At 50.2% G+C, this 26,675-nt stretch overlaps 1 protein-coding gene across 1 annotated transcript in view; it reads left to right on the forward strand.

Moving 5' to 3' along the window:
* Nucleotides 1-26,675, forward strand: part of GRM4 (glutamate metabotropic receptor 4) — a 227,692-nt gene that overhangs the window by 199,460 nt on the left and 1,557 nt on the right. The window contains exon 10 of the mRNA XM_067531540.1: nt 14,870-15,116. Coding sequence (XP_067387641.1) covers nt 14,870-15,116 — 247 coding nt within the window. The remainder of the gene's footprint in view (nt 1-14,869; nt 15,117-26,675) is intronic.

Here is a 26,675-nt window from a genome sequence, read left to right on the forward strand (position 1 = left end):
GGCTTACGCTGTTCCTTCGCTCTTCCTCCACTTTCGCTTAGGCTACAGATGAAAGGCCAGATCCTGCGTGGCACAGAGCATCCTCAGCTCCCGAGTGTGTCTCTCTGGGGGGGACTCAGCATCTCCCCAGCAGCTGTGAATGTCCCTAGTGCTGAGAAATGGGATGTGCCGCTGGTGGCGACTGCTGCCCTTGCCAAGGTGCGGAGGCTAGGGACAGAAGCTGTCCGGGGGTTGGGCCAGGTGTCACGTTGCTGCACGTGTTCTGGCTGCCCACTCTCGCCTCAGCTCCGAGCGTAACGTCATCTCTGGAAACGCAGCTCATGGCAGGTGGTTTTTCTGGGAATCACGAGGAGATTCCCAGCACAATGAGGTTCCCATTCGGCTGGCATGGCCATGCCTGAGCTCTGTCCTCCTAACACAAAGAGCGGGCACTGGAAACAAGCCGCCTCCGTTGCCCAAAGGATCTCATAGCCCCTCAGCACAAGGGCAGGTACCCCACCTGGCTTCTAAAGGCCACGTGTCCGTGTTCAATAGCCGCCCTCATGACTGGCAGCCTCAACAGGCAGGTCAAGGAGTGGACAAGTCCAGAGAACCTGGGCTCCCCTCGCTCTCCTCAAATGGGAGGTGACAATGAGACCCTGAGCTCCTCCTCTCTGCTCTCTCCAGGGTGGGGGTGGTTTGCGTTCCAGTGGTGCCTAACCCTGTTGTGCCTGGTGCTGTACATACCCCCAGGGTCAGGACCGTCTTTCAGTGACAGCTGACAGTCCAAGTGGACAAGACAGATCAAGGAAGGTCCATTCTCCTCGTTGTACAGGTGGGGAGCCGAGGCAGCGAGAGATCTGGGGCCTATCTACACTTGGAGCTGGAGGTGTCATTTCCAGCTTGAAGGGACGCATTTGCCCTGATTGAGCTAGTGCGCTGGAAACAGAAGCGTAGCCCTGGGGACATGAGGGGCTAGCTGTCCCGAACACACGCCAGCCTCTTGGATGGGATCCCACTCAGTGTGGCTAGCCCCTCCTGCTGCTGCTCGCCTCACCGTGGCCACACCGCTGTTTTTAGCGGGCTAGCTCCATCAGTGTGTCTCCTCGAGCTGGGACTAGCGTCTCCAGCTGGAAGGGGAAACATACCCCAAGTGACTGGGCTGAGGTCATGCCAGGAGTCAGTGGCATGGCTGGGAGTAGAGCCTGGATCTTTCCCTCCTCAGTCCACTGCTTTAACTATAAGACCGCCCTGCTTTTGCTGTCTGCCTTGTCCTTTTCTGCTTCCATTCATCCTCTTTCTCTCCCCGCCGCTTCAGTGCAATGAGCACCCCCATCCGACTCACTAGGTAGTTTCAAGGCACAGTGTGCCCCGGGAAGCTTGAGTATAAATGCTCTGGGTATAAATAGAGGGTTGCCAGTCAGGCACCTTCGCCCAGAGGTAAACTCACTTAAAACCGGAGAAGTTGTGTAACAGTCGCACTCTCCGCTTTACCAGCCTGAGAGATCTGGGGAGAGAGAAAATGCGGAAGAGAAAAACAACTCCTTGAAGCTTCCCCTCACTCACCAAACTGTGCTGCTTCTCACTGGATTACTAGGCTACTGTGATTTTAATTAACACCTGCGTGTTTTGGCAACACAAGCTCCTCTGACAAATTCCTCCACCTGGCTGCTGTGGGGGAGAGAGCGCATCTTGTAGCAGGGAACAGGGGGGCACCATTTCTCCAGGGCCTCGTCTTCAGTGACAAGTTAGGTGGTTTCAAGCCATGATCCCATGGAGTCCTGCTGACTAACACGATGTTAAAGATGACTTTGCAGTCAGCAGAGACAGAAGCATGTTGGCCAGATCCTCAGCTGTAATACAGGCGGGAAACATATTCTCGAAGAGTATCATTTGTTACAAAAGTGTGTGTTGCTTCAGATATTCTGCTCCGTTCATCTCGGGGGAGAATATCTAAGCCTGGTTGCTCATCTTTCACTTCAATCCTATGACTTACTGCAATAACCAATGGTTATTAACGTCATTGAGCAGTCCTGGGTCTATAAAAAAAGGAGGCAATGATCAGCTTTTGCTATACTCTTCATAATACTAGAAACCTAGAATTCTTCTTTGTAGTGGAGTGCTGCATTTTCAATAGCAGTGTCTATGACGCTGGGTGCCTATTATCTTCTAGGAATGTCACTGTGTGAGCAGTGTGGGTGCGAAATGCTATCAAAAATGAAAAATTGAGGTTGAGATTGTAATTATCTGTCTGTCTAGCTATCTAGGTGTCTGTCCATCTATCTGTCTAGGTGCCTGTCTGTCTATCTACGGTATCTGTTGATGGTATCTATATAGTACCTGTCTATCTATGGTGTCCGTCTGTTGCACCTGTCTGTCTATTCTAGGTGTCCCACTGTTTTTCTACAGTATATAGTAATAGTATCTATCTATATGTCTAGCTATCTAATGTTTGTCTGTCTAGGTATCTATCTACCCATTGATGGGGTGTGTGTGTGTGTGTATTTAATATAGTATCTGTCTATCTAAGGTTTCTGTCTATGATGGCATTTGTCTATCTGGATGTCTGTCTACAGCTTCTAGTGATGGTTTCTGTATAGTATCTATTTGTCTGTCTATGGCATCTCTGTATTTCTCTATTGATGCTATCAACCTTCTCATAGTAAAGTCAGCGCTAAAGAAACCGGCTTTGTATGAAGTGGGAATGACAGCCCTGAATTTGATAAAGAAAATCTTTGTCAGTGGAGATGATCAAATTCCCTCTCCTAGCCAGAAAAGAAGTCCAATTTCAAAGTTAACACGACTAACGCTCCCTGCCCCAGCTTGCAGGTGGTGTAACTATCAACCTTTATGCGATTGTCTCTCTGAAATCTGAGACAGATGAGCCCTTCCCCGTTTTGCCTCCTTCCCTCCTGGCTGCCATCTTGGATTCCCTCTGCAGGAGTGGGAAGCTCAGTCAGGCTTGGTCTTTCCTCGGTGCCTCTTGTACCCGAGGGTATCTCAAGGCACTTCACAGGGCGATGAGCTGGAGGTGGTAGACTGGGGTGTGGTAGTTAACAGCTGCAGCCTTGCTCCTCCTCTCACACCGCTGTCACCCTGACCGATTCTTACTCCAGCATCCACTTGTTCCTCTCTCCTCTCCAGTGCTGAGTCTCACTGTCCTCTGCGCTCCCAGCTCCATGTGCTCTTCTGAAGATGTGGCACGTGCCATCACGTGCTAGATCCCTCCCCACACTGCGGAGGCTTCTGCAGGCATTTTCTGAGGGTTCCTGGTGTTTGCTGCCCCGGAGTGGGCCAGTGGAGGAATCTCCCTTGATTCAGGGTCTACCTTCAGGGAAGTGCCAGAACGTGCCCTCCAGCTTGCCTCCGCCCCAGCTGTTGTGGTGGAGAAGCACTTGTGCAGGGAGATACAGCGGCGTCTTGTGCTCAGCGGCAGCTTCTTGAAGGCTCGAGCATTAGAAGCAGTTACGTCGCGAGAGAGGCGTGGTGGCGCCGGACACTGGGCTAGTCCCTGGAGTCCTTTTGAAACCTCTCATGAGCTCTGACACTGAGATCCTTTCTCTGGTGAGTGTGGTTAAACATCCCTCCAGGAGAAACGGCACCAAAGCGTGCAGATGAACCCAGACCCTGACGTGCTACTTCAACCTTCCAGCTCCGGTACCGGAGGTGAGATTTTGCTACCAAGCCAAACTGCTCTGGTTAAAAGTGGGAAGGAGAATTAAAGAAAATAAATGGAGCCTTCAGCAGCATTTCCATTTTGATGAGATGGCAGGGGAGACACTAACAAGAAAGCAGGTTTCTTAAGAAATTATTGCAAAACAAAAGCTCCCTTAAAGCTGCCTTAATGTGCTCAGCATACTGTGGGTAATAAAGATGGAAATGATAATGATTGTAGATTATGCGCAAGGTTGCTCACCTCGTCACTACAGCTTGTCATGGGATAATTTAGGGCTGCCAAAAGCTGGCTGTCAAGTAGCAGTTCGACAATAAGCCAGGCCTCCCTCCAGGGGCTGATAACGTGCAGGACTCCTCAGCTCTCAGGCTGCTAAGAAGCTGATTAGAGGTCAGCACAGCCCGGCTCCCAACTCCTTATGGAGGCAACACAACCGCCCTTCTCATCAAAGCGCGCCCACTCCCTTTCGCATCCGCTGACCAGTTTTCTTCATGCATGCGGTCCCCTTCTGGGGACAGTCGGCTCTTGGGCACACCTGCTTGGTCTGGATGGTTTACAAGTTGCTGAATGTCGAGCTGCCTCTTGCTGGCATAAGGAGCGGTGGGAGGAGGGGTGTTAAATTGGTATTTCCACAGGAGATTAGGGGAGGCTGAATGCCCAGCTCCCTTTGATTCCATTCAAAAATCCCAGTCAGAAGATGGTCAAAATTGGCATCTCTTTGACAGGCCCCCTTCTCCCCCCTTTAATTTCACATCTAAACCACAGCAGGGTCCAGCCTCACTTTGCTTCGTCGGATAAAGCACTTTGCATTCTGAATGCTGCATCTGTGCTTCTCTGAGCTTTTCCAGACATCTGGGCGGTCTGAGTCTTCTCTCATCTCCACCTGTCTAACTCAGCTTTCTCCGGAATGATGCTGAGGTGGGAAACTGGGCCCTGCATCTCTTTGATCTGCAGTTGGGGTTGGAAAACTCACATGGACCGGTCTTCTGCACACTCCTGGACCCGACTGGATCCAGCCGAGAGCAAGGGCAAAAAAAGTTAATGAAGCTTTTTTGGCCCCTTCAAATTGTGGAGTTTTGTTCAAGTGCTTGAGTGATGGCTGGCAAGTTTTTCTCCTCGGGAGCTTGTGTTAACCAAAGAAGTTTTTATTCTTAAGTTTACATGTGGTTAACAGCACATGAACCCAGAGCCTGCTCCCTGCAGCTCTCTGTTCTGCTCAGCATCCGCTCTGCCCTGCATGGGCATGTGACCCTTTGGTTTAACCAGTTACATCCAACACTCGTACATAACAACAGCAGATGCTCCACGTCGGTGGTATCTCACCTGAGTCCTCTGCCCATCTGTCTGTGGATATAGGTCTCTGCTCTTCTGGACGGTAAATTGAGGCTTCTTGAGAATGCTATTTCAACCCTGGGCCCTCTGTTGCGGGTGTAGATGGTGGAACTAGAGTCTACTCGGGATCATCAGAGAAGGAGGCTAAGAGAAAGGATGGCTTTGGGATTACAATGATGAATAACAGAGATGGGATTCCTGATGCAGACTGCTGGGTTGGTTCAGAATGAATGAAGTTGCTTGAACTGTTTTTTGAGTAGAAGTGGCCTCCTGGTTCCTGTGTTCCTTTAATGTGGCAAGATCAACAAGACTCAGAAGCTTTCATAACCACTTTGTGTGGGAACCTACCAAAAGACACAAGGACTGAGTTCTTGCTCTGCTTTAACTGGCGCAGTGGTGAACAGCCAGCTGGGCCAATTCAGGACCGTCTGACGTTGAAAGGTGGTTACACAAATGGTACTGCTACCAGTGCAGAGTTATAGAAAACTTGAAAGGAGACTGAAGCGCCAATTTTTGAAATTCTGGACACTGATCTTATTGGAAGACCTCACTTGTTTACAATGATAGTGGAATATATCCTATTATCTTAGCTCTGCCACGGATTCCCTGTGCGACCTTGGGCATATTACTTAATATCCATGTGCTCGGAGGATGATAGCCCTTCATCTGTTCTGATTGTAAACTCATTGGGGGAAGGACTGTCTCTTACGGTGTGCGTGGACAGCACCTTGCACAGTGGAGCCATGATCTTAGATGGGGACTCTAGGTGTTCCCACAGCAGAAATAATATAGCACCTCCAGATCTAAGGATGCTTCCTTAAAATGGCTTAATTTAATGTGTTTGTGTGGACGCGCGTGCACACACACAAAACGTTTTGCTGCCAGCGTCTGAGATTAAACCCTAGATGCCTCCTCAAAGCATGTGTGCTAAGTCTCATCCAAGTTACGTGAGCAAGGCTGGCACATTGTTTTCTCCTGAAGGAATCAGATGAGATCTCCATTTTATTTTACTTTTTTTTTTTTCTCACCCTGTGTCTACATCTTTGGAAGGAGGCGGCATATTATTATAACAAGTCCCCCAAGCCCTTTCTCAAAAGAGCCTCTTATCCCCGCCGATCCTGGTGGATTACAGAAATAGCAATAACAGCGGATCTAAAGAAAGAGACAATTTCCTGTTCCGATAAGGCAGAAGGTGAATAGTGGAGTCATTGTTAATTTCTCTGTTTATCACATTTGCTTTCACAGAGAGAGAGACGAGAATAATATGTGGCCACTTGTTTGTTTAGCAAGGGCTGTTGGTCACAATGAATCATGAAAGGGACGCTCGAGTAGCTTGTGAATATCACCAGAACCCAAGATAGAATGTCTGGAAGACGGGCACAGAAGGGGGGTGATACAAAGGATCTGATGGATGAGTCTCAATTTAAAAGCACCCAATGGAAATTTAACTATTTATATTCCACTTATTAGCTCCCCTTGCTGAACCCCCTAACATGCCTGTGTCCCCATTTGCTGCACCCATTTACACTAAAACTGAGGACATCTGAGTACTCTGCCGTTTTTAAAGTAATGTAGCGCTGGTGGAAGGCAGCGGATTAACAGCACCAGAGATGGACGTTTTGCAGTTAGTCATGCATGGGCTGCAGAGTCAGTGGCAGAGTTGGGAATAGAACCCAGGTGTCCTGCTCAAACCACTAGACATGTTGCTTCTCTAGAGCAATGGTTCTCCACTTTTCCCGTACTGGGACCCACTCCCATCCAGCCAGGATCGTGCTCCCATTTAACAATGTTGGAAGGGGGCATGGTGGTCATAGTCCTCTAGCTCCAGTTCAGGACATTGGGTTCAGAACCCCTGTTCTGGAGGGGCTGCACCATCTATTGGTAAGTTGCTCATAGAGGCTTTGCAGCCTGGGTGTCGAATTGGATTCAGCGCTGCTCTTGGAGCCCCAGGTAACAGCACTGTGATTGTTTCCTCTGCGGCTCATCTGCCGGCTGCAGCGTGGCTGACCTCACTGCAGCGTTCCAGTCCCTTGAAACCCCCAGCTGGATGTGGGGTCCTCCGGGTTACCCTGGAAAAAAAGCCCAGGCTGGCTTTGGCTGGCTCAGTGCAGCAACAGCAGCACTCACCTCCGTGGGCTGAGTCACTGTGAGCACAGCATGCTGCCGCTCTGATCTCTGCACTGGCCGCCTGTTTGCTTCAACGTGCCGCTCAAAGGGGCTGGTCATGATCTAGAACAGGGGTTCCCAGATTGCTTTTGCTGGGACCCCCTTTGAAAATATTTCAGGCTGTGATGACCCCCCCCCCCCCCAAAAAAAGTGAAGAATCCCCTCCCCCCATGCCATGCCAACCTTACCTCTGTGCTGCTGCTGGGGACGGCGCTGCTTTCAGTGCTGGGCATCCAGCCAACAGCTCTTTGGCTACCCAGCTCTGAAGGGCTCGGGCTGCCAGTCCCGCACATTGCTGACAGCTGCAGCCCCGGCAGGCATAGGGGCTAACTGCTCACGACCCCCCTATAAGAACCTGGCTGACCCCCTGAGGGGTCACGACCCCCAGTTTGAGAACCCCTGATCTAAAAGGCCCTACGCCAGAGATGGGTCTGAGTTCTTTGAGAGAGTCCGAACAGTGGATAAGGGAGAAGTGGGAGATAAAACTTTTAAAAAGCCTCAGACAAAAAGTTCCTCCCAAGAGGCTGTTAAGGAAACTAAGTTGTCACAGGGTAAGATGCAAAGCACTGTCATGGATCAGAAACGGGCTAAGAGACCGAGAACATTTCCAGCATGGCAGAAGGTTATCAGCAAGATGCCCCAAAGTTCCCCGGTAGATCCAATGCTGTTCAATATATTTATCATTGATCTGCAAAAGTAGGTGAACAGGAAGGTGAGACAAAGCTACAGATGTTGATCAAGGCTAGAGAAGACTGTGGGGAGTGTCAGGGGGATCGTACAAAGCTCGGTGAAGGGTCAGCGGGCTAGTAGATAAAATTCAGAGGAGACAAATGCAAGGTGATGTGTGCTAGAGGGAATAGTTTGAACTAGTCCCGCACTTCGCTGAGAGTCTTAAATTCAACTGTAACCACTCAGGAAAAAGACCAGGGCATCACTGTGGCTAGCACAATGACAACATCTGCTCAAGGCACGGCAGTGCTTAAAAAAACAAACAAAATGTTAGGAGATATACAGAGCGGGAGAAAAAATAACACTGACAATCCCATAATGCCAGAATCAATTGCATGCGCTCTCCTTGAACGGTGTGCCCCTCCTTAGCCACCCCAAGTCAACAGAGAAAAAGGTCAGCGGAGCTACACTGATTTATACGACTTGAGGACTTGGCCTACGGTTTCTGATTGCAAATGTAGTTGACCAGCACAGTTGCCCAAAACCGAGTCGGATGCAAACAGTGTTCCAAGAACAGAAGCGATTTCTTCGTTAGAGCCTTAAAATCTTTTCATTTGAGTAGGCTCAGGAGTTATTAGCAATATGGGGAAGAACTTTATTTTGGGTCAAATTAATCTCGGAGCTCAATGGGAAGTATCACCAAGCATGAACTTGGTCCCAGTAGGCAAACTTTGCTTTCAGTTATGCTGATATAAATCTATTGATTCTCCTTTTGCTTTCACTGGTGTGAATGAAACTGGAGCTGACGGAGTTATGCTGGTGTCAGAGGAGAATCAGGCCCCTTGACTTTAAAGGAATTAATCTGGATTTGCAGTGGGGTAAGTGTGAGCAGAAAGTGGCCCATAGTGCCAGACCATCAGCTAATGTAAATTGATTTATACCTTCTGGAGATCAGTGCCCTGGACTGCAATGGAACTAAATCAATTCAGACCAGCTGTGGGTCAGTCTGACCCCTTCCCTGTAATGGAGTTACACCGTTTACACTGGGGGGGAGGTGGCACACGACGTCTATTTTGACAGCATCCCTTTAAAGCCACCAGCCTGGTCCAGCAGCCGAGCTCGTGACTGGCAATGAAATCGTTAAGCCGTTGATTCCCCTGAAGTTCCCTATTGTTAGAGAATAAATATCAAATAGCAAATAACTTTGTTTTCCCCTTCCCCTGACAGTTGTATTAATTGCTGCCAACAGCCCAACATGTGCCTGGCACATGGAGATAATGCTTCAATCATCTCGACATGGGTCCCCTTTTGTACATGACACAGTTAGCAATTTGTACTGACCCTTTTTTTGCCTTGCCTATGGTGTGTGTGTGTGTGTGTGTGTGTGTGAGAGCATCCGGAGGGTGTTGGATTACATGCATCACCAGGGCTCAGGGGGATTCATCAGCTGCTGTGAAAGTCTTTCAGAGCGTCTGGAAATCAGTCACACTCCTTGTTATTTTGAGTGCAGGACTTAGGTCTTGTACCTGGGAGTGAACAGTATATGGTCTCGCTTCCCTCTCCAGCCGATGTGCCTGCCTTGATCTGTTCATTCACCTTTAGCCAACATACTTTTCTGCTTTAACAGGCCAGTTCTCTATTGCACTGACCCAGGCCCTGCCCCCAAACCAGTTGCAATTAATTGGGGTCTGTCTTCCCTTTGGCCTCAGTGGACTTTGGCTCCGGTGCATATTGCTGAGTTAGATATTTGGAACGTTTTGCAGGACGGTGTGAGGTTCCAACCTGCCTCCAAATTCTTGGGTTCTTGATGATTTGGAGCCAGGTTTTATATCTCACTTAAACCGATGTACATCCAGAGCAACTCTATGGCTTCAGGCTGACACCTGTGTAACTCAGAGCAGAAAGTTTGGTCCTTGAACTGTGTTTTGAGTCACAAGCAGAATGGACCTGATGAGTCTCAGTCCAATCCCCAGTGGACATTAGTCTACAAAAAAAACCCCAGCATACGGTTCAAAGACATGGCAGGCAGTCTCGGCTTAGGACTAGGGTGATGGGGGAGTGGGTTGCTGCATGTCCACAGTGAGGTGCATTGACAGAACTGTGTGTGTTAAATGAATGCCAGCATAGCAGGTGTTACTAGTGTAGGTCAGGACTGAGGGGCGTGGGCAGAGCTGTGCGGGAGCCCAGGGCTGGAATAGCAGGGAGTGGTGGAGATCAGTATTGAGGTGCATTGGTACAGCTGTTGAGAGGAAAGCCCAGGACTGTGATAACAGGGTGCTGCAGACCAAAACTGAGGTGCACCAAAAGAACTGTTTGTGGGAAGCCTGCGCCAAGGCTGCCTGATTCTAACCTCCAGTACCATCAATCTTCACTTAACACCCAAGAGTCTCAAATTCAGGTGGGAGTTGATGTATAGGCCTAGGCAGGAAACATGGTAATTGCTGTGTTTCTGCCTTCACCGTGATGCTTGCGCTGAGTCTGAGTCTGGAGAGAAAAATGAGGTGAAAAACAAACCAACCACAGCAGCAGCTGTCCATTTGCAGCCACACTGTTGCTGTGAATGTGGAGTGGCAGGTTTGCTGCACTCTGGCTCCAGGAGGCCTCGGGTCTTAGGACTTGGAAGCAGAAATGGATCTCTGCAGATCTGGGGATGGACATAAAATGAATCCCCTTTGAAAGGTATCCGTCAAGCACCAAGGGAGAATTCTGGCCAAAAGAGCTGTCAGAAGCATCGATACTAATCTCCGCTGTTCCATGGCTGTTCAGACCTCAGCAACCTGTATCAGGTACCTCGAGCCTGCAGTGGGTGTGCGTCCCTCCTGCTGACCCTGCAGTGGGTAATGTTGCTTAGCAAGGTGTGAGACTCACTCACGCTACTTTGCTAGAAGTGCAGGGCTTTTGTTTGCAATCAGCTGAACTGCTCTTTTCCACAGAGAGTAGGGTCTGATAGTTAAAGCAGTCAGGATACCAGGATTATTGGGAGATTGCACAGGGAGTGTCAGTGACTGTCTGGCAAGGAAGATCTAGGATGTGGGCTGAGTGGGCCTAAAGGAGGAACCTTAGGAAAAGTGGTGCCAGGGGATATGTTTGGATTCAGTTGGCACTGTGAGTTTCCACGTATCCAAAAATCACACCTGAGGTGTCTCAGTTTGGGTTGTTGAGACAGCCACAATTAGTGTCCACTTTTGAAAATTTTGACCCAAATGGTTATCTGATGCTTTTGCAGCTCTCCCTTCCCCACCCCCAAGTTCTGCATTATTCCATCCCTGTCACCAGTGCCACTCCAGACTGGGTCACCAGTTCAACATCAGCCTCGGACAGTAATGACCAGAAATGGAGCGAGCAGGTGGCCGTCCGATGGCGCCTGTATGAGATGAGTTGACTCATATCCATCCTGTTCCTAAAGGTCTGATTGCTTATTGCTGCTGTGTCCAATTGAAACTGCAGGAGACAGGATGTAAATACCAATATAAACTGGTATTCAGGCAACCCACAGGGTTAACACCTCAACTGCTGTGAAAAGTAGCATGGGATCTATAATGACCACAAGTGGTCAGGAACTTGTTTTTACATCACACTGGAAAATAGCAGCTCCCAGCATGTACAGCGTTCCCCATGGCATGCTGGGGCTTTAATTTTCTACATACCAGGGGCAAGAGTCAGTCTTGGCCTATCTAGTTTGTTAACCTGCCTCAGGGTCAGATGAATGGAAGATGCTTTTTTCATGCCAAATTGGCCTTACTAGCAAAGGGGAAGGGAGGCAGAGAAAACACAAGAGAGAAGCAGAATTTTTCCTAGCAGGGATGTTTTTTTTCAAAGCCGCCTGCCAGGCAGCGCTCCAAACAGGCTGGGGATTTTTGCAATTCTTTGCCCCCTCGAATGGAAATTGCATGCCCATAACAGCCAGGGTCTCTCGCAAATCCCACCTGCACAGTGGGCTGCCTCAGAAAAGCTGAGGAGTAAATGAGCCAGGCACACCAGACTCCCTTCTGTACCATATATGGAGCTCCCCCCAGCTTGGTTTGAGGCACAATGTCAAAGATCAGTGCAGGTGAGCTTGTGCCACTGCTAATCTCTCTCTCAGGTGCTTATATAGCCCCGTTACTGGCGTGTGTGTGCGCCTCACAATCTTTAGTGTATTTCTCCTCCCCTGTGAGATAGAGAAGTACTGTTCTCCCTGTTTTACAGGTGGGGAAACTGTGGCACAGAGCAACTGGGGAAATGACTTGCCCACAGTCACAACAGTGGCAGAAATGGGAATAGAACCCAGGAGTCCTGGCTCCTGGAGCACTACAACAGCCACAGACAGGCTAAGGGTGGGATTGGCAAAGATATTTAGGCACCTAATTCCCATTGATTGAGTTAGGTGCCATCCCTGCTCATCAGCCGGGACCGCACTCTCCAAGTGCTGTCAACCCTTGCACCTTTTGCCAGGGCTAAAATCCCCATGAGAAATGATTATGCCGCAGCTGAGCCAGAGGATAAAGTTGAGCCTCGTCTGAATCCTTGTTAGCGACTGGAGTTCACAGCTGGGAACAGATCAGGAGCCTGTCTAAAATCCAGAACATGTGGTCTGGGGCAGGGAGATAAAAGCAGAAGATGATGTCAAAGAGAGGGATGGGCAAGGCAGGCAGAGACCTGAGATAGGAGGAGGGACATGTACCAAATGCGGGTGCTTCCCCTCTTGACGCCCTCTGATTGACATGTTCCCAGCTCGGCAGGCACCTGCCAAGCCCATTCCATAGAAAAATGGATTATTCTACAGTCAGATTAATGGGCTTTGATTTTGCAAAACATCTGTCACCGTTAGTCCTGGACAGTGAGCGTGAAATTAGTTTTGACTGCAGAAAGGCTACGTCGGTGTGTAATATGTGACTAACATTACAACGGCTCAGGGAGTGAGCTTCTGAATGAGAATTACCTGTCGAAGGAATACAGGGCCGTGTCCGTATGCAGCGGGAGAAGTGAGCGTGTGGGTGCTGGAGGGGCCGGTGTATGTGTCTATATTCAGCTTTCCATACCACGCCCATCATGGCGATGTCTGAGCCCCTTTGCTGTTGCCAATGGTACGTGCATACGTGGTTTAAGAGTCTTGTTCTGAGTGGGCGGGAGGACTCTGCGTCTCTCTTCAGCAATTCCAGGGCTTTCTAAACTTTGTGGTTGCCACTGATGTCGCGACAGGTTTGTTTGCACTGTCTGTACTGACGCTATACGCGGGAGGGCTGTCCGTGATTTCCGCATAGCGATGCATTGCCCTACTCGAGGGCATCAGACAACCACAAGGGGGGTTAGAGGAGTGGGGGAGTTTCAGGCTCACAGGCCTCATTTTTCAGAGGGGGAAACGGAGGTACAGCGCGTGGAAGTGGCTTGCCTGCAATCACACAGCCTGGGAATGGCAGAGACGGGAATTGAACCCAAGCGTCCTGACGCTCAGCTCCCTGCAGTAGCTGTTTGACTCTGCCTTCATCAGTAGTGTGCAAAGGGATACGCTGTTTTCCTACACCTTGGCCCCTGAGATGAGGCCAGATAGAGTCACAGAATTTAAAGCCAGAAGGGGGCCACCGGATCATCCAGTGACCTCCTGTGTATCACAGGCCTCCAACACCACCCAGCACCCGCACACTAAACCCAACAGTCAAAACGAGACCAAACTGTGACAGCCTCCAGGAGAGGAGACTGGTATGTGATGCAGGCAGAGAAGAGGAGGGACCGAAGTGCACCAGTGCCCGAGGCCTCCACAGTGGCAGGGAAATGATGTTCTTCTGTGTTCCCATGCACACGTTAAATATCTGTATCTGTCTGTCTTCTCCCACCCGAGCTATCCCATCAGGGTTTCAGTCCTGACTCCCACTCAGGGGGCTCAGGTATCCTATCCCCCTTCTCATAGCTGAACTATTTCAATCTGACGTCCCCACCCCCATGCCCACTTATCCCGTGTGATGAAACAAGCCGTGGGGACGCTCACTTGTTGGCGCAATCACGTTCCAAGTGCAATGAAACCAGTGGCTCCGTCCACACGCAAGCAGCACTCCCTCCCAGAGGACCCCAGCCTCACCCAGCGTCCACATTGCTGACTCCCGTGGTGAAGTGACTGAGGTGCTGGTCCCAGCCTGGCACTGCAAATACTCTGATAAACCGGGGGCGATAGAACACTGGGAAAGTGCTGGAGATGACCATTTCCATTGTGTGGAGTGGTCCCATCCTTGGGTTAAACCCAACAGCTCTTCCCCCTACTGCACCCGCCTTCCAACAGCTGCACTAAATAACGCAGCACAGGCGTGCGCAGAGGAAGCGGAAATGTCTTGCGTCCTGCTCTTCCAGAAGAGCTGGAGGGCTCGGTTTGGTAACGGAGCCTTTCACCTCTGGGTTGCCACTTCCATGCACGGCCACGCACAGTCCTGACACAGCAAGGCTGCGGCGTGTTGGTGGGGATAACATGGGTGGGTGGGGAGAAGCTTACACTGCTGCTTCCTGTATTTGACGTGTTTGTGCTGAGGTCACTTAAATTACTCCAGGTTTACACTGATGCGCCTGAGCCTGGCCTGCAGTCCTAAGGGTGAAGACTAATCTCTACTATGTAAGAGGTAGTTATGGAGATGCACTGAAAACAGATCCACTGAGATGAAAGGTCCTTATTTTAGACAACAGAAACCCTTCTTTCTTTTGTCCTTTTCCTTTATTCCCTCATCTATCTGTACACCCCACTTTCTCTGTAGCCGTACGTTCCATCTGTCCCCCACCACCCATCAAAACAGCTATTCTTAATGCTTGTATCCATCCTGTTGTTTTTGTTCATTCATCCTTCCATCCCTCCTATTTCCCTCTATTTAGCCTTATTCCAGATCTCAATCTGCTCATCCAGCACCATTTCCAACCCCAATTTATTGCTCCATCATCCTTTTTATCCTCATTCCCCCTCTCTTCTCTGTTATTTTTGTCCCTAGTTGGATGCTTCTCTACACAGAGGCAGCTGTGGAAGGGGAGGGCAGGGGGTTTAACACATCTGGGAAGGGGATTGCAGGTCTGAGCGCCTTGCCTTGTGTCTTCCAGATGTACATCCAGACCATGACGCTGACCATCTCGGTGAGCCTAAGCGCCTCGGTCTCGCTGGGCATGCTCTACGTGCCCAAGGTCTATATCATCCTCTTCCACCCGGAGCAGAACGTCCCCAAGCGCAAACGCAGTCTCAAGGCGGTGGTGACAGCCGCCACCATGTCCAACAAATTCACTCAGAAGGGAGGCTTCCGGCCCAACGGTGAAGCCAAATCAGAACTGTGTGAAAATCTTGAAACGCAAGGTAACGTCCTTCACCTGCATGGCCACCGTTGCCCGCTGTCAAGGAAACAGGTCCAAGGTTCCTCAGTGGTGCCTCCGCTGCTGTGGAGGGACTCTGGCTCCTCCATTTGGCTCAGTGACAAGAGGAGCTCATTCCTTTGTAGAGCGCCTGGCAGGTGACATTCAGCCCTGGGCAGAGGGGTCAGCCCGATGCTGAGGCCTCGCTCCCATCCTCAGAATGCAATAAAGCGGTGTACAGGGTTTGTGGGGTTCTTCTGCCCCAGGGCTGAACGGTGCCCAGCACGATAACGCCTATTAGCCCACCCCTGCTTCTCTTCAGGTCGTGGGGCATTGGGCTCCGAGGAGAGGAGATGGGGGCTCTGTCGCAGGCAGCTGTGAAATCCGGGTGTAATGACACCGAGGAGTTCTGATGTTGGCTGGAACTGTGGGCCCAGTGCAGCTCCCATTGAAAATCAATGGAATGATTCCCACTGGCTTCAGGGGGGAGCGGGACCAGGAGATAGAAAAGCCATGCTTGAGTGGATTCCACCCTCCCCAGACACCCAAGGCCACGGCCTCAGCAGCTAGAGACCCGGGTGAAAGTTTCTGACCCGTATCTAAGCGCGGCCAGCGGCCAGGTGCAGGGACTTGGTTTTGGGCCACTTTCTGATTATAGCCCCGTAACTGAAAAATACCTTGGGTGGTTTTATTTGTGAGGGCATATGGATAGGTTTTAATTTTCAGATGTCTTCTCTCACCCCTCTTCCCTCGCCTGCCTGCCCTCAGAGCTTGGAGAAGCTGCTTGTTATGCAGTTAATCAGTAACCCTGCCTCAGGCTCCAGAAGAGCCGCCCAGCTGGCCTGTCCTGAAGGGCCCTGCGTGGGTTTTAGAAGCTGCGTCTGTACTTCCCATGTTTGTATACTGCGGCTTCACATATTTCACTGGATTTTCTGAATGCCTCAGGGAGCCCTTTCGGAGCCTGACGTCACCGAAAATCCCCACATGGACACAAGTAACCTGTGTTGAGCTGCTGAGGTCTGGGAGGAAGGATGGTCACGTGGTGGCTGCAGTAGACTGGGGCGTAGGAAATTAGGGTTCCTTTCTTCGCTCTGCAGACGCCCTGTATGAGCCTGGGCCGGTTGTTTCACCTCTCTGTGCCTCAGTTCCAGGTCTGTAAATGAGGTGTCTTTAAGGTATGTGTGTTGTTATTTCACAGGTGCTCAGATAGTGTAGTGACTGGGGACCAGATGAGCAGAAAGAGATTTCATTTGAGTGCCTGTGGAACTTATTGCCTAGCTCGGCTTAGCTGCTGTCTGTTCTGTTCTCCAGATCCAGCGTGTTTTAATTCTCCAAACCACAGAATCATGGATGCTAGAGATGGATAAGATGTCTTAGATCCCCCAGATTATGTCCCTGCTGCCCGCATGGGATAGTTGTCCAGACACATCACAAAACCCACAACCATAAATGGAGAGCAGCTGCTCCTTTTGTTGACAGTCTCAACAGAGAGGCCATGGATTAGATGATCATGATGGTCCCTTCAGGCCTTAAAGTCTATGAAGCTGAGCAGGCCCTGGGAATGAGCTTCCCTATAGAGGAGATTCCTGCAGTCAGGGGGAAGCCCTTTGGTGGATACAGTGGAGGGGAAGCTAGCACAGCTGCCAGCTGTGCTGCAGCTGTCCTGTGGATAGAAGACTCCAGTCTCCAGGGCAAGCACTAAATTCATTGCCTTTATGATTTTAAATATCTCCTGGTGGGCTTAGTGCTGGAGCCCTGCAGGGCAGGTTGCATAAATTGACTTAAAAGGCAGAGATGGGAGGGTGACACTGTGGTAGCTGAAACACTAAGACTGGTTCTAGTTCCTCCTTGTTCACTCCCTGATTGATTTTGGTTCCCAGTTACTTGAGTAAAAAAGCGATCCCTACAGCCCTGATCCTGCAAACGCTCACATATGTGATTAACTTTAAGCATGGGGCTAGCCCCACTGAAGTCAGTGGCTCAAAGTTACGCATATGCCTGAATCTACAGGATCAGACTCTAACATGTCACATTGGGAACTGCTCAGTTTTCCTTCAACTCTCCTAGATCTCAAGCTTGGGACTTGTCACTGGTGCTTTGGGAAATGGACAATTCATCTGAGCGAAGAATGGTGTATGGTTTCTGTTACCTGTGTGACCCCCCCAGACATTTCATAGGCTGTGTATTTCACTTAGGAGTGTATCATTCTTATTGTTGTTGTTTAATGTGTGTATTGCGACACCACCCAAAGAGCCCAAGTACGCTGAGTCCCGTTGTGCAAGGCGCTGTACAAACACACAACAGCTAGTCCTCCTTTCTTTTGTTCATCCTTGTTATGTCTCTCTCCTCTCCCTAATATACAATAGTTAGTGGAGAGAGAGGTTGACTAGCGGTTAGGGGTCTAGCGTAAGATGCCTGGGTCCAATTCCCTTCTCTGCCACAGATTCCTTTTGTGACTTTGGATAAATCATGTAGCCTTTCTGTGCCTCATTTCCCTGCCTGTACAGTAGCACTTCTTTACCTCACAGGGGTGTTGTGAGGATAAAGATCACGAGATGATGGGGGCCATATAAGATAGACAGCACATGGGGCTTCTATCTTAATCAAGATCTCTGGCCTCTACTGTAGTATAAATACATTAATAATCTAGCCATTTTTATTAGTCTTTTATGAATATTACTGAATGGGTCCAGGCTGCAAAGATGATCTGGATTTTACACATCCCAAATTTCAGGGGAGTTTGGATCTGGGGATTTAGTTCTGGCCCACCTCTAATAGAGAGTAGTTTAAATGATTGGCCAGTTGTTTTCCTGTATTTGGTATGATTGCGCAGTATTGTAAGCACAGCCCATCATGCTGGTCGGCATGGTCTCGTTGTTTCCTTACACTTCCCTTTTTGTCTGTGTTCATCTGCTGTCTCTTGTCGTAGATTGGGGCCGGGGCTGTCTTTTTGCTCTGCATTTGTACACGCCTAGGAAAACGGGGTCCTGGGCCAGGCCTGGGGTGGCTAGGGGGACCGCAATACACATAATAAAGTTTCTCTGCAGGTTCCCATATAGGCCCCCTGTAGGTTCAGTGAGCTCGCAGCACATGTCCCGAAACCCCAACAAATACATGGGAAATAGGCCACACAAAAAATCGGTATGAGTTTGTTTCCATAGCAACCCTCCCCCCCTTCTCCCCTGGGATGGGATCCCAAGAGCGCGCTGAAGAATTAACAAACCTAGGCTAATCCCGGTGCAGGGGCTGATTGTCTGCAAGGCTGTAGAGCTGCAATTCTCGTAGACTTCAGTGGGAGTTGGGGGTGGCGGGTGAGTGTTGCTGATGCTTCTGAATGCCAGTGCTTCCCTGTGCTGCACCGGGGGTCGCCATTTACACGAGTGCAAGGTGTGTAAAATGCGACCCCTGCTGCAGGGCAGAGGGGGTTTCTGATTCCATACAGATTTCACGCTCTGCACAGGTGTGAACGGGGCAGGGGAGGGCAGACTCAGGCTCTCTCTCTTACTGCTGGGCTCTGCCCGCCCCTGGTGGCTTGCTGCTCATAACCATGCTCATAAGGTAGTGTTGAAGCCTGAGCATGGGCCTGGGAGCTAGGAAGGCAAGAGTTGTAACCCCAGTGTGGGCACTATTCCCTCTGTGACCCTGCACAAACCACTTAACCTCTGTCTGCTTCTATTTGTCCGGCTCTCATCATGCTCAGGGGTTGGGTAGTTAACGTTGGATGGCGCAGTGGAGAAGACCAGGACTATGTATTTATTGCCAATGTCACTTCCTTGGCATGATCCATGGCCTCATAGACTCATACCCCTGCTATTGTCGTCAGAGCCACACGCAGTGCAGCGTGGCGACTAGAAGCCACCACCTTTGCCTCTGAAATTAGCTGTCTAATGTCTACTGCAAAGAAGAACCAACATTAAACCTTGTCCTTTCTTTGTACCCCAGGCTGAGGTCACTGCCAGCTCATATACACGATTTGAGGAGGAGTGCCAAGATCCATCCGGTCGTGGGCAGCGTAGGGCCAGCCCTCGAGCTGGATCGCTTGTGTCCTGTCGGACCATAGAGCTGCCTGTGTCTCTGCCTTGTTGGCTCATTCTGCACCGTGGTGCTGGGAATAGGCATGGAGCACCCCTGGCATTCTTGGCAGGAGAGAGAGCAGATTGCCGCAGGTGCCTGTCACCTTGCCTCAGACTTGCAGGCAAAGCCACCAAGTGGCCTGAGGGCAGGCAGGGAGCCTTCCGGCTATGCGCCCCCAAAAACCCTGCACGTGCACCGTAACAACCATGCTGAGACAGACAGGGCATCCCCCACTTCTGATCTCATATGGTCCACTCTGCACCTGGCTCTTCCCAGCCCTCTGGCGGCCTCTCTTGGGTCTTTATCCCATAAAGATCATTGTCAGGTGGCTGACAACATCTAAAATAAGCCAGAAACTTGCTAATGCTCCAGCTTTGTAAGATGCATTCTACCTCTCTTCTGATATTGTAGATACCGGGGGGAGGCGGGTAATGACAGCTCACCAAAGGGGCTGTCGTGTCCCTGACCATTATAAACAGGTCCCCACCTAATGCAGGGCGCTTAGCATGGAGGAGCTCCAAGAGGGTGGAGATTTTGCTGAGCGATAGGGGTGGCTGATCACTAGCACAGACTTTGCTGTCTGTCGGCGTGGGCTGTTCACAGTGGGCCAGATGACTGGGACGAAGGGTTTTGCACTAACTCAGTGGGACTGCTTGGGTGAGGAACTGCTCTCCAGCAGGAGGAAAAGGTTCACAGCCTGGCCCCGTGGGACTGGGGAAAGCAGCCAAGCCAGATCTATGCCTTCTGGGTTTGAATTGGCAAAAACAGGAGCTTTTGTGAGCGAGAAATGGTCGAAAACTGTGAAAATTTTGTACAGTTTCAAAATGTGAAAGTCCATTGGGGCAATGATCAGTTTTCACAGTAAAATACAGGGAATCTTCCTGTTTTTGGATGAGAAACCTGCCATTGCGCTAAAATTTCATGACAGGTGATATTTGTGGGTGGCAACCTAACCAGGATCAAAACTATAAATGTTTTTCCATGTAATATCACGGCTTGTTTTTCATTTCGCCTTTCTTCTCTCTCATTACTCGCTCACTCAATTATTTTATCTATCTATCTATCTATCTATCTCTCTCTCTCTCTCTCTTCATACACACCCATCTCTCTCTGTCTCTATCTCTTCATATCCCCTTTGGTGGGCTGTCTGCTTTAAACACATTATATAGACAATCTTTCCCCCCTGTGGGTTTTATCTGTACATTCCTCACTCCATGGCTTCTGTCCATGCTCTTCCAGCTGAGTCAGAGAGGCAGCTCGACCAAAATGCCTTAATGAGCGCTAACTGGTGGCAGAGTTGTCCATGTGCTTTTCCCCATGAGTGATTTACGGTTGGTCCCAAGTTCCCTTGGTGCTCAGGCCCCTCTGATCGTCTGCTTCCGCTGCCTTCCCTGCAGCCACTGAAGTCCGACAGACTAGATTTGTTTTGTTGCAGTGAGGGTCGTTGTTTTCTGTTCTGTTCTGTGTTGGGTTTTGGGCACCTCTCATCACTGTAGTATCAAAGCTCCTTTCAACAGACTTTGTCTTCTTGTTTCTTCTTCTCCCTCTTCCCCTTTGTCTCCCTGCACAGTCTATTTAGCTGGATTGTGACTCACCACCCACTACAGCGTTCCTTTGGCTTTTGTGCCTCTCTCTGCATTCTTGCCTTCACAAAGCACTTGGAGATCCTGGGGTAACAGGAGCAGTGTATTATCAAGATCCCTGATTCCAAAAGCTGCCTGTCCTTTAGCTCTCATCCTGCATCAGCAAAAGTAGGATGCGCTAAGCGTGTGTAATGTCTTCCTCTAGTTGTTCTATGTATTACACTAATATCTCAGATCACCCCAATTCGGATCCTATTAGCTATATCAATTTGGGGCCCAAAGTCCCTGAACTATGTCCCACTATACAGCATTTTCCCCTAAGAAGTTCCTTTTCCATTGGGTTGCCCTGACTTACCCCATCCAGAGATTGTATTGCCAGAGTGATAGCAATACTTAGCACTGATACAGCACCTTTAATTCAAGGATCTCAAGGCCCCGTACAATCACTTCTTTATTAACCCTCCCAACACCCCTCTGTGTTAGGTGGTCACATACCCACTTAACAGAGATGTTGTGACACCCCCCACCATCCCTGGCTATACAATGTGTCAGTAGCAGAAGTAGGACTAGCCACCCGGAAGTCCAGACACCCAATGCCAGCTCTAACTCCCAGACCCAGCTCCCTCTCTGCTCTTCCACCTTCAAAACGTGATGATCTACTTTGTGGAGGTTTTGCATTATGGAAGTGCCTAGAAGCCTCAACCAAAATCCTGGCCTCATTGTAGTCTCCAGAGACCCTATTAGTAAGAGAGAGTCCCTACTCCCAAAGAGCTGACAGTCTAAATAGACCAGACAGAATTATTATGCCCATTTTACAGATAGGTAACTGAGGCACAGAGAGATTAAGTGACAGGATTACCCAGGAGCTAGGAACTGATCCCAGTTCTCCCGAGTTCTCGTCCATTGCGTTAAGCAACAGAGCGTCCTTCCTCCCTGTGCCAGGAGTATCTGTCAGCCAGCCGGTGGAAGCACACAGCAGCGAGAGGCAAGGCTCTGGTCTGTGGTATTTCTGGCTCCAGTGTGTCTTGCATTTGGAACATGGTGCTCAGCCTGAATAGAAGCCGTGGCTTGTTTTGAGGGGGGGGGGGCAGTCTCAGGAAGCCGATTGCATTATTAATTTAAGGGACGGGAGAGACCGTGGAGTTATCAGCCACTGGAAGGGAGGGCTGTTTTTCATTCTGTCACTGGCAGGTCACGTATCTTTAAATAAACAACAGAATAAATAATTTACAGGGCTTGATTGCAAGCAGATTGGCTATGAAAACATTGCAGCTAACAAATAGCGCTGTCAGCTCTAATTTCTTATGGCCCATCTAATTGTTATCTGAGGATAACAGCGTCTGAAATCTTCAATAAGGTTCATTTGTCAAGGCTGCACCAGCACCAGGCGAAGAAGGGGAGAGAAATAAATAAACAAATCTCTGACTGCGCTGCCACAATCTGCGTGAGCTGCTGGAGGGAAAGGGCAAGGGAATCCCGGGAAGGCTGCTAGCGAGGGCCAGATGGATGCCCCCTCCGGGGGGGATTGATTACCATCACCCATCTCGGGAACCAAAAAGCCGCCAACCAGTGGGCAGTGACGTCAGCGCAGCCATGGAGTGCTAACCACGCACAGGGCTGGGGGAGAGTTAATGGGAAATCAGTATGGATAAATAAGGAAGATTTAAGGCCGGGTTTTTAAAAACACGGTCTCCTTTTTTTTTTTCTTTGCATCTACAATGTGTGGGTACAGAGCCTGATCTGCGAGCGCTGCTCGTGCGGGCGGGATGACTAAGGTGCTGTCTGTCTATCTAGCCATAGTATCTAGGTGTCTGTCTCTGGTACCTAGGTGTCTGCCTATCTGTCTTTTAGTATTCTAGGAATCTCTGTCTTGTCTAATCTATGCATCTAAACGCCCTAAACTGCACCTACAAAATGGCAGGCACCGAAAAGGGCGAGGGCCCTGTTAAGGTGGGTGTGAAAATGGAGCCTGTGGTCTGTGACCATCCGTCTCCCTGGCCTTGTGCCTGTTGTGAAAAGCAAGCAGAGTGCAGCCGCTCTGCCTGCCTGAGCTTTAGCACAGCCCCGAGGGGCGGGGGATGAGGAGGATTTGCTCATCTCCAGTGTTTTCGTGGCTTCAGCACCCCTGAATTCTCCCATGGTGTCTGTCTTCTCCCCCTCTTTGTTTTTGAATGGTTGCACCCATTCACTGAGGACTATGGTGGCAACATCCAAGAAGCCGGGAGGGCTGCGCCAAATTTGCATATACATTTACATATATGCATTTTTAATCAGCTGTAAATGTGCAGGCCTTAATATTTGCTTGTGTTTGGGGTAGACGAGTGGGAACCAGCAGGAGCAGCGCTTGGACTTTGAACCGCCTCTGGAGTTCTCTGGAGAGGGTCACCGTGGGTGGCCCGATAAACCTCCTGAGGGCTGCGTATGGTCATGGTGCCGCCCATTAGCCGCTTGTGGTTCAGGTTCCTGGGCCACACCGGGCGTGTCTCAGTTGGGAGAGCTGGCGTGCTGGCCATGGGTGTCTTGGTCCCCTGCGAGTGACTGGACCACGTCAGAGGTTTATGAGTGTGCAAAGACTTCCGTGCTCATAGCCCTGCCCCATTAGTTCAGGCAGCAGCCAGATGAGGGTGGGCTGGTTGATTTTTTTTTATCTAGAGGTCCTGGGTTCAGTCTCAGTAGATGAGCTATCTAGGGAGATGAGGCCATGTGCTTAGCACCCACTCACCTGCTAGCTGGAGGCTGAAATTGAGGTGATCCTGGATACTGAGAGAATGGGGATCTGCACCCTGACTGTACCCTGCATTAGGTTGGCTATCATAGGACCGGGTAGCAGAGCTTGCATCTGAGCTCTGTGGGGTGATGTAAGCCCCTCCATGCCTGTACCCTCCCTTCCTTCCCTCTGACCAACTCCAGAACTGGCACACGCTCCCTGCACTGCTCTGCTGTCCTCAGCTTTAAGGCTCTGGCTTCAGGCTTAAAGTCTCTGTCAATTATTGCACATGCCCCACCTCTGCCAGAGCTCTCAAACTGATTGCAGGGGGAGAGAAGGAAACTGATGCCCAAACTTTTCAAACTGACAAGGGAGGGGGAGGCTGGTCCAGTAACTCGGATCTTCTTCAAAAGAAGGGTCACGTCCAGCTTCCTTCAGCTGGAGATAGTTCCCCTTAATACATAGTTGAGGGCTCGTACAAGGGCATATTCATATGAAAGTAATCTCAAGTTCCTGGAGAGGAGAACTTTTCCACTCACACACACCCTCTTCAGCTCTGTATTTCGAGAGGGATTCTGATTAGGTCACACACTTTATCCTCTCTCTCTCTCTCATTTACAGGACAAGTAAATAGCCTCCAATTTGTTCCATACAGAGAGATGTTTACAATGCCACCTCTGTCTCAAACCCCTTCCTTTAAAAGCCGTGGACGGAGGGCCAGATCCCTGGCGGGTGTAACTTGACATCACTCTCTCCAAGTCAATGAAACTGTTGATTTCTGTCAGCAGAGTTGCCATAGTTAAAGCCAAACTCTTCCCAAGTCTGGAAGTCCAGATTTTGGTGCAGTGCCTCATGCATGACAGATGGGTCTGAACCAAAACCATGGGTCCGAAACATGGATCTCGACCAGGTTCACGGGCCTGGTGCTGCTCTCACACCAGTTTAACAACAGGGCAACATCACTGACTTATGTGGAGTTATTCCTGATTTACGCCAGAACCAGGTCCCCTGGCTCTATAGTTGTTCCAATCAAAACCCTGGGTCCAAACACTGCTGAACTAACAGAGCTTGTTAGCACTGCGGGGCAGGGACCATCTCTTTGTTATGTGTTTGTGCAGGGCCTAGCACAATGGGGACTCAGCCACTAAGCGCTGCCACTGTACAAATAACAACAACTTGGGAGTCTAGAATCCAGATCTAAATGTGAATGGTCCCAGTTTTTATGCTTTTTGGAATCCGTGTTTAGTTTTGGTCCCGTGAGCAGGTGCCATCCCAGCCCTGCTCCAGACAAGGCCTGCACGTGCTGCCTAAGACCAAACGTGTCTCTCTCCTAGGGTGATGGAGTTACAAGCTGCATCTGCCACCACAAGGCAGCAGAACTGACTCAACTGCTTGGGCCTGGGCTCTTACTCCGCTGGTAGGGTGGCTCAACAAGCGAGTCCCCCATCCCTCGGCTGGGTCAGACATCCTGCCCCTTCCCCTCTGGTTAGCCCACTTGCCAGACGGGTTCGAGTAGGGAGCTCAGAACTGGGCCCATTTGCAGCACAGAGCCGGGTGCAGTCTGCAAAGTTTTGATCCAGACGCGCCTGGGAGCTTCCCCGAAGTTCAGCTCTAACGTTTTGATCCAGCCCCTTCTCTAGTCGCGTTACTCCAGACCCAGAGAGAATCCTGTGCGCGCCATGCCCCTGTAACTGAAGGGGGTTCAGTGAAGATAGAACCGGGACCCAAAGCATATATGGAGTTTTGTTCTTTCAAGACTAAATCCCAAGTTTGGGGAGAATTGCAGAAACCAAAACCGGCCCCCAGCTTTGCCCGGCCTCGTAGATGATCCCATAGAGTCATAGAGCTTGCTTCTTAGCCACCCTATTCCTGCTCCTGAAGTGGAGAGTGGGGAGAGCAGACCTGGTTTTAAGCCACTTTTGTGCTCCCGTATGCCGGGGCTGTGCAGAGCTGTGCCAGCTCCTGGTATAAATTACAGCAGCCTCTAGCTCCGTGGGCCCTGAGACGCAGAGAACAGCCCTAGTGCAGGGAATTCTGGCCATAACCAGGTCCATCCCCAGTGCTGGGGGCTGGGAGCAGGGCTCGTGTGGAGTCCTTACAAGCAATTCACGGGAACTCTGGCACCCCTAAACAAATCTGGGAAATTGTTTCCCTTTTCTTTGAAATCTCTCACCGTTTATGGCATGTTACCCCGGGGCATGGCACGCACAGGGTTCTCTTTGGGTCTGGAGCATCAGACTTAGCACTTACAGGGCTTTTGGGGAGACTAATACATAGGTGGTGGTTGTGTTTGTCCAGCTCCTAGCACAATGGGACCCTGGACAGTGACTGGGGCTCCTAGGCATTTCAGTAATATAAAGAAGAAATAATAATGTCCATTTTCAAAGTGCCACACTCACTTTAGCTTGTTGACAACAGGGCCCTAAGTGTTCAAAGGAATTTGGACGCACTGCTGCTTTAAATATTTGGCGAAAGCTGCCGGCCCTGATTCCTTTTAAAGCCCCCTTACCTCAGCCTAAAAATAAGAGAGTGAAGTTCTCTGAAGGAGTTTCTGATGCTTGCACTTCTGACATGGATTAGCTCATTGTCAGAGGTGCTGGTCCTATCGGGCTTGATTCTCCGCCACCCTTCCCCTTCCACCAGTACCAAGCGGGTCGAAGGCGAGTGAGCCAGCAGGGTAGAGATTTGCATGCACTTTGCACTCGTGTGCCTGAGCGCACATGGAGCAGGGTGGCTGAGAAGCCGGCCCGCTGACGTCAGTGGCCGTTCAGGCTCCGCTCTCCTGAAACGCAGGCCGTTAGCCTAAGGCACATTCTCTCCTGGTTTTGGGGTTTTTTTTCTGCACCAGCGCAGAGGAGCTGCACAGGTGTCAGGCTGCTGGCATCACTCACAACTCGCTGGGAGGGGGTGACAAGATCTATGCGGGGCAAGCCCTGTGTTGCATGGGTTCAATGTGTCTGCATTAGGGGTAACCTCATTGCCAGAACTGCACCCAGTGCATGTTTCCCTAGTCTTGTCAGACCCTAATACTCAGAGATGACCTGATTATCTGTAGGCCGGGTGAGTTCAGGCTAGGCTTCGAAAGCACCAGCTATCTCCGGATCTGTGAACTCCACCATTGCCAGCATGAAGTTTGCTGCTCACAATCCAGTGCCACGAGGATTAAGTAACAGCTGCCTCCTGCTGGCTGTGAGCTCTG

Source organism: Emydura macquarii, unplaced genomic scaffold (assembly GCF_026122565.2).
Source record: "Emydura macquarii macquarii isolate MOO-44397 ecotype Brisbane River unplaced genomic scaffold, CSIRO-AGI_Emac_v2 contig_3220, whole genome shotgun sequence".
Taxonomy (NCBI): domain Eukaryota; kingdom Metazoa; phylum Chordata; order Testudines; family Chelidae; genus Emydura; species Emydura macquarii.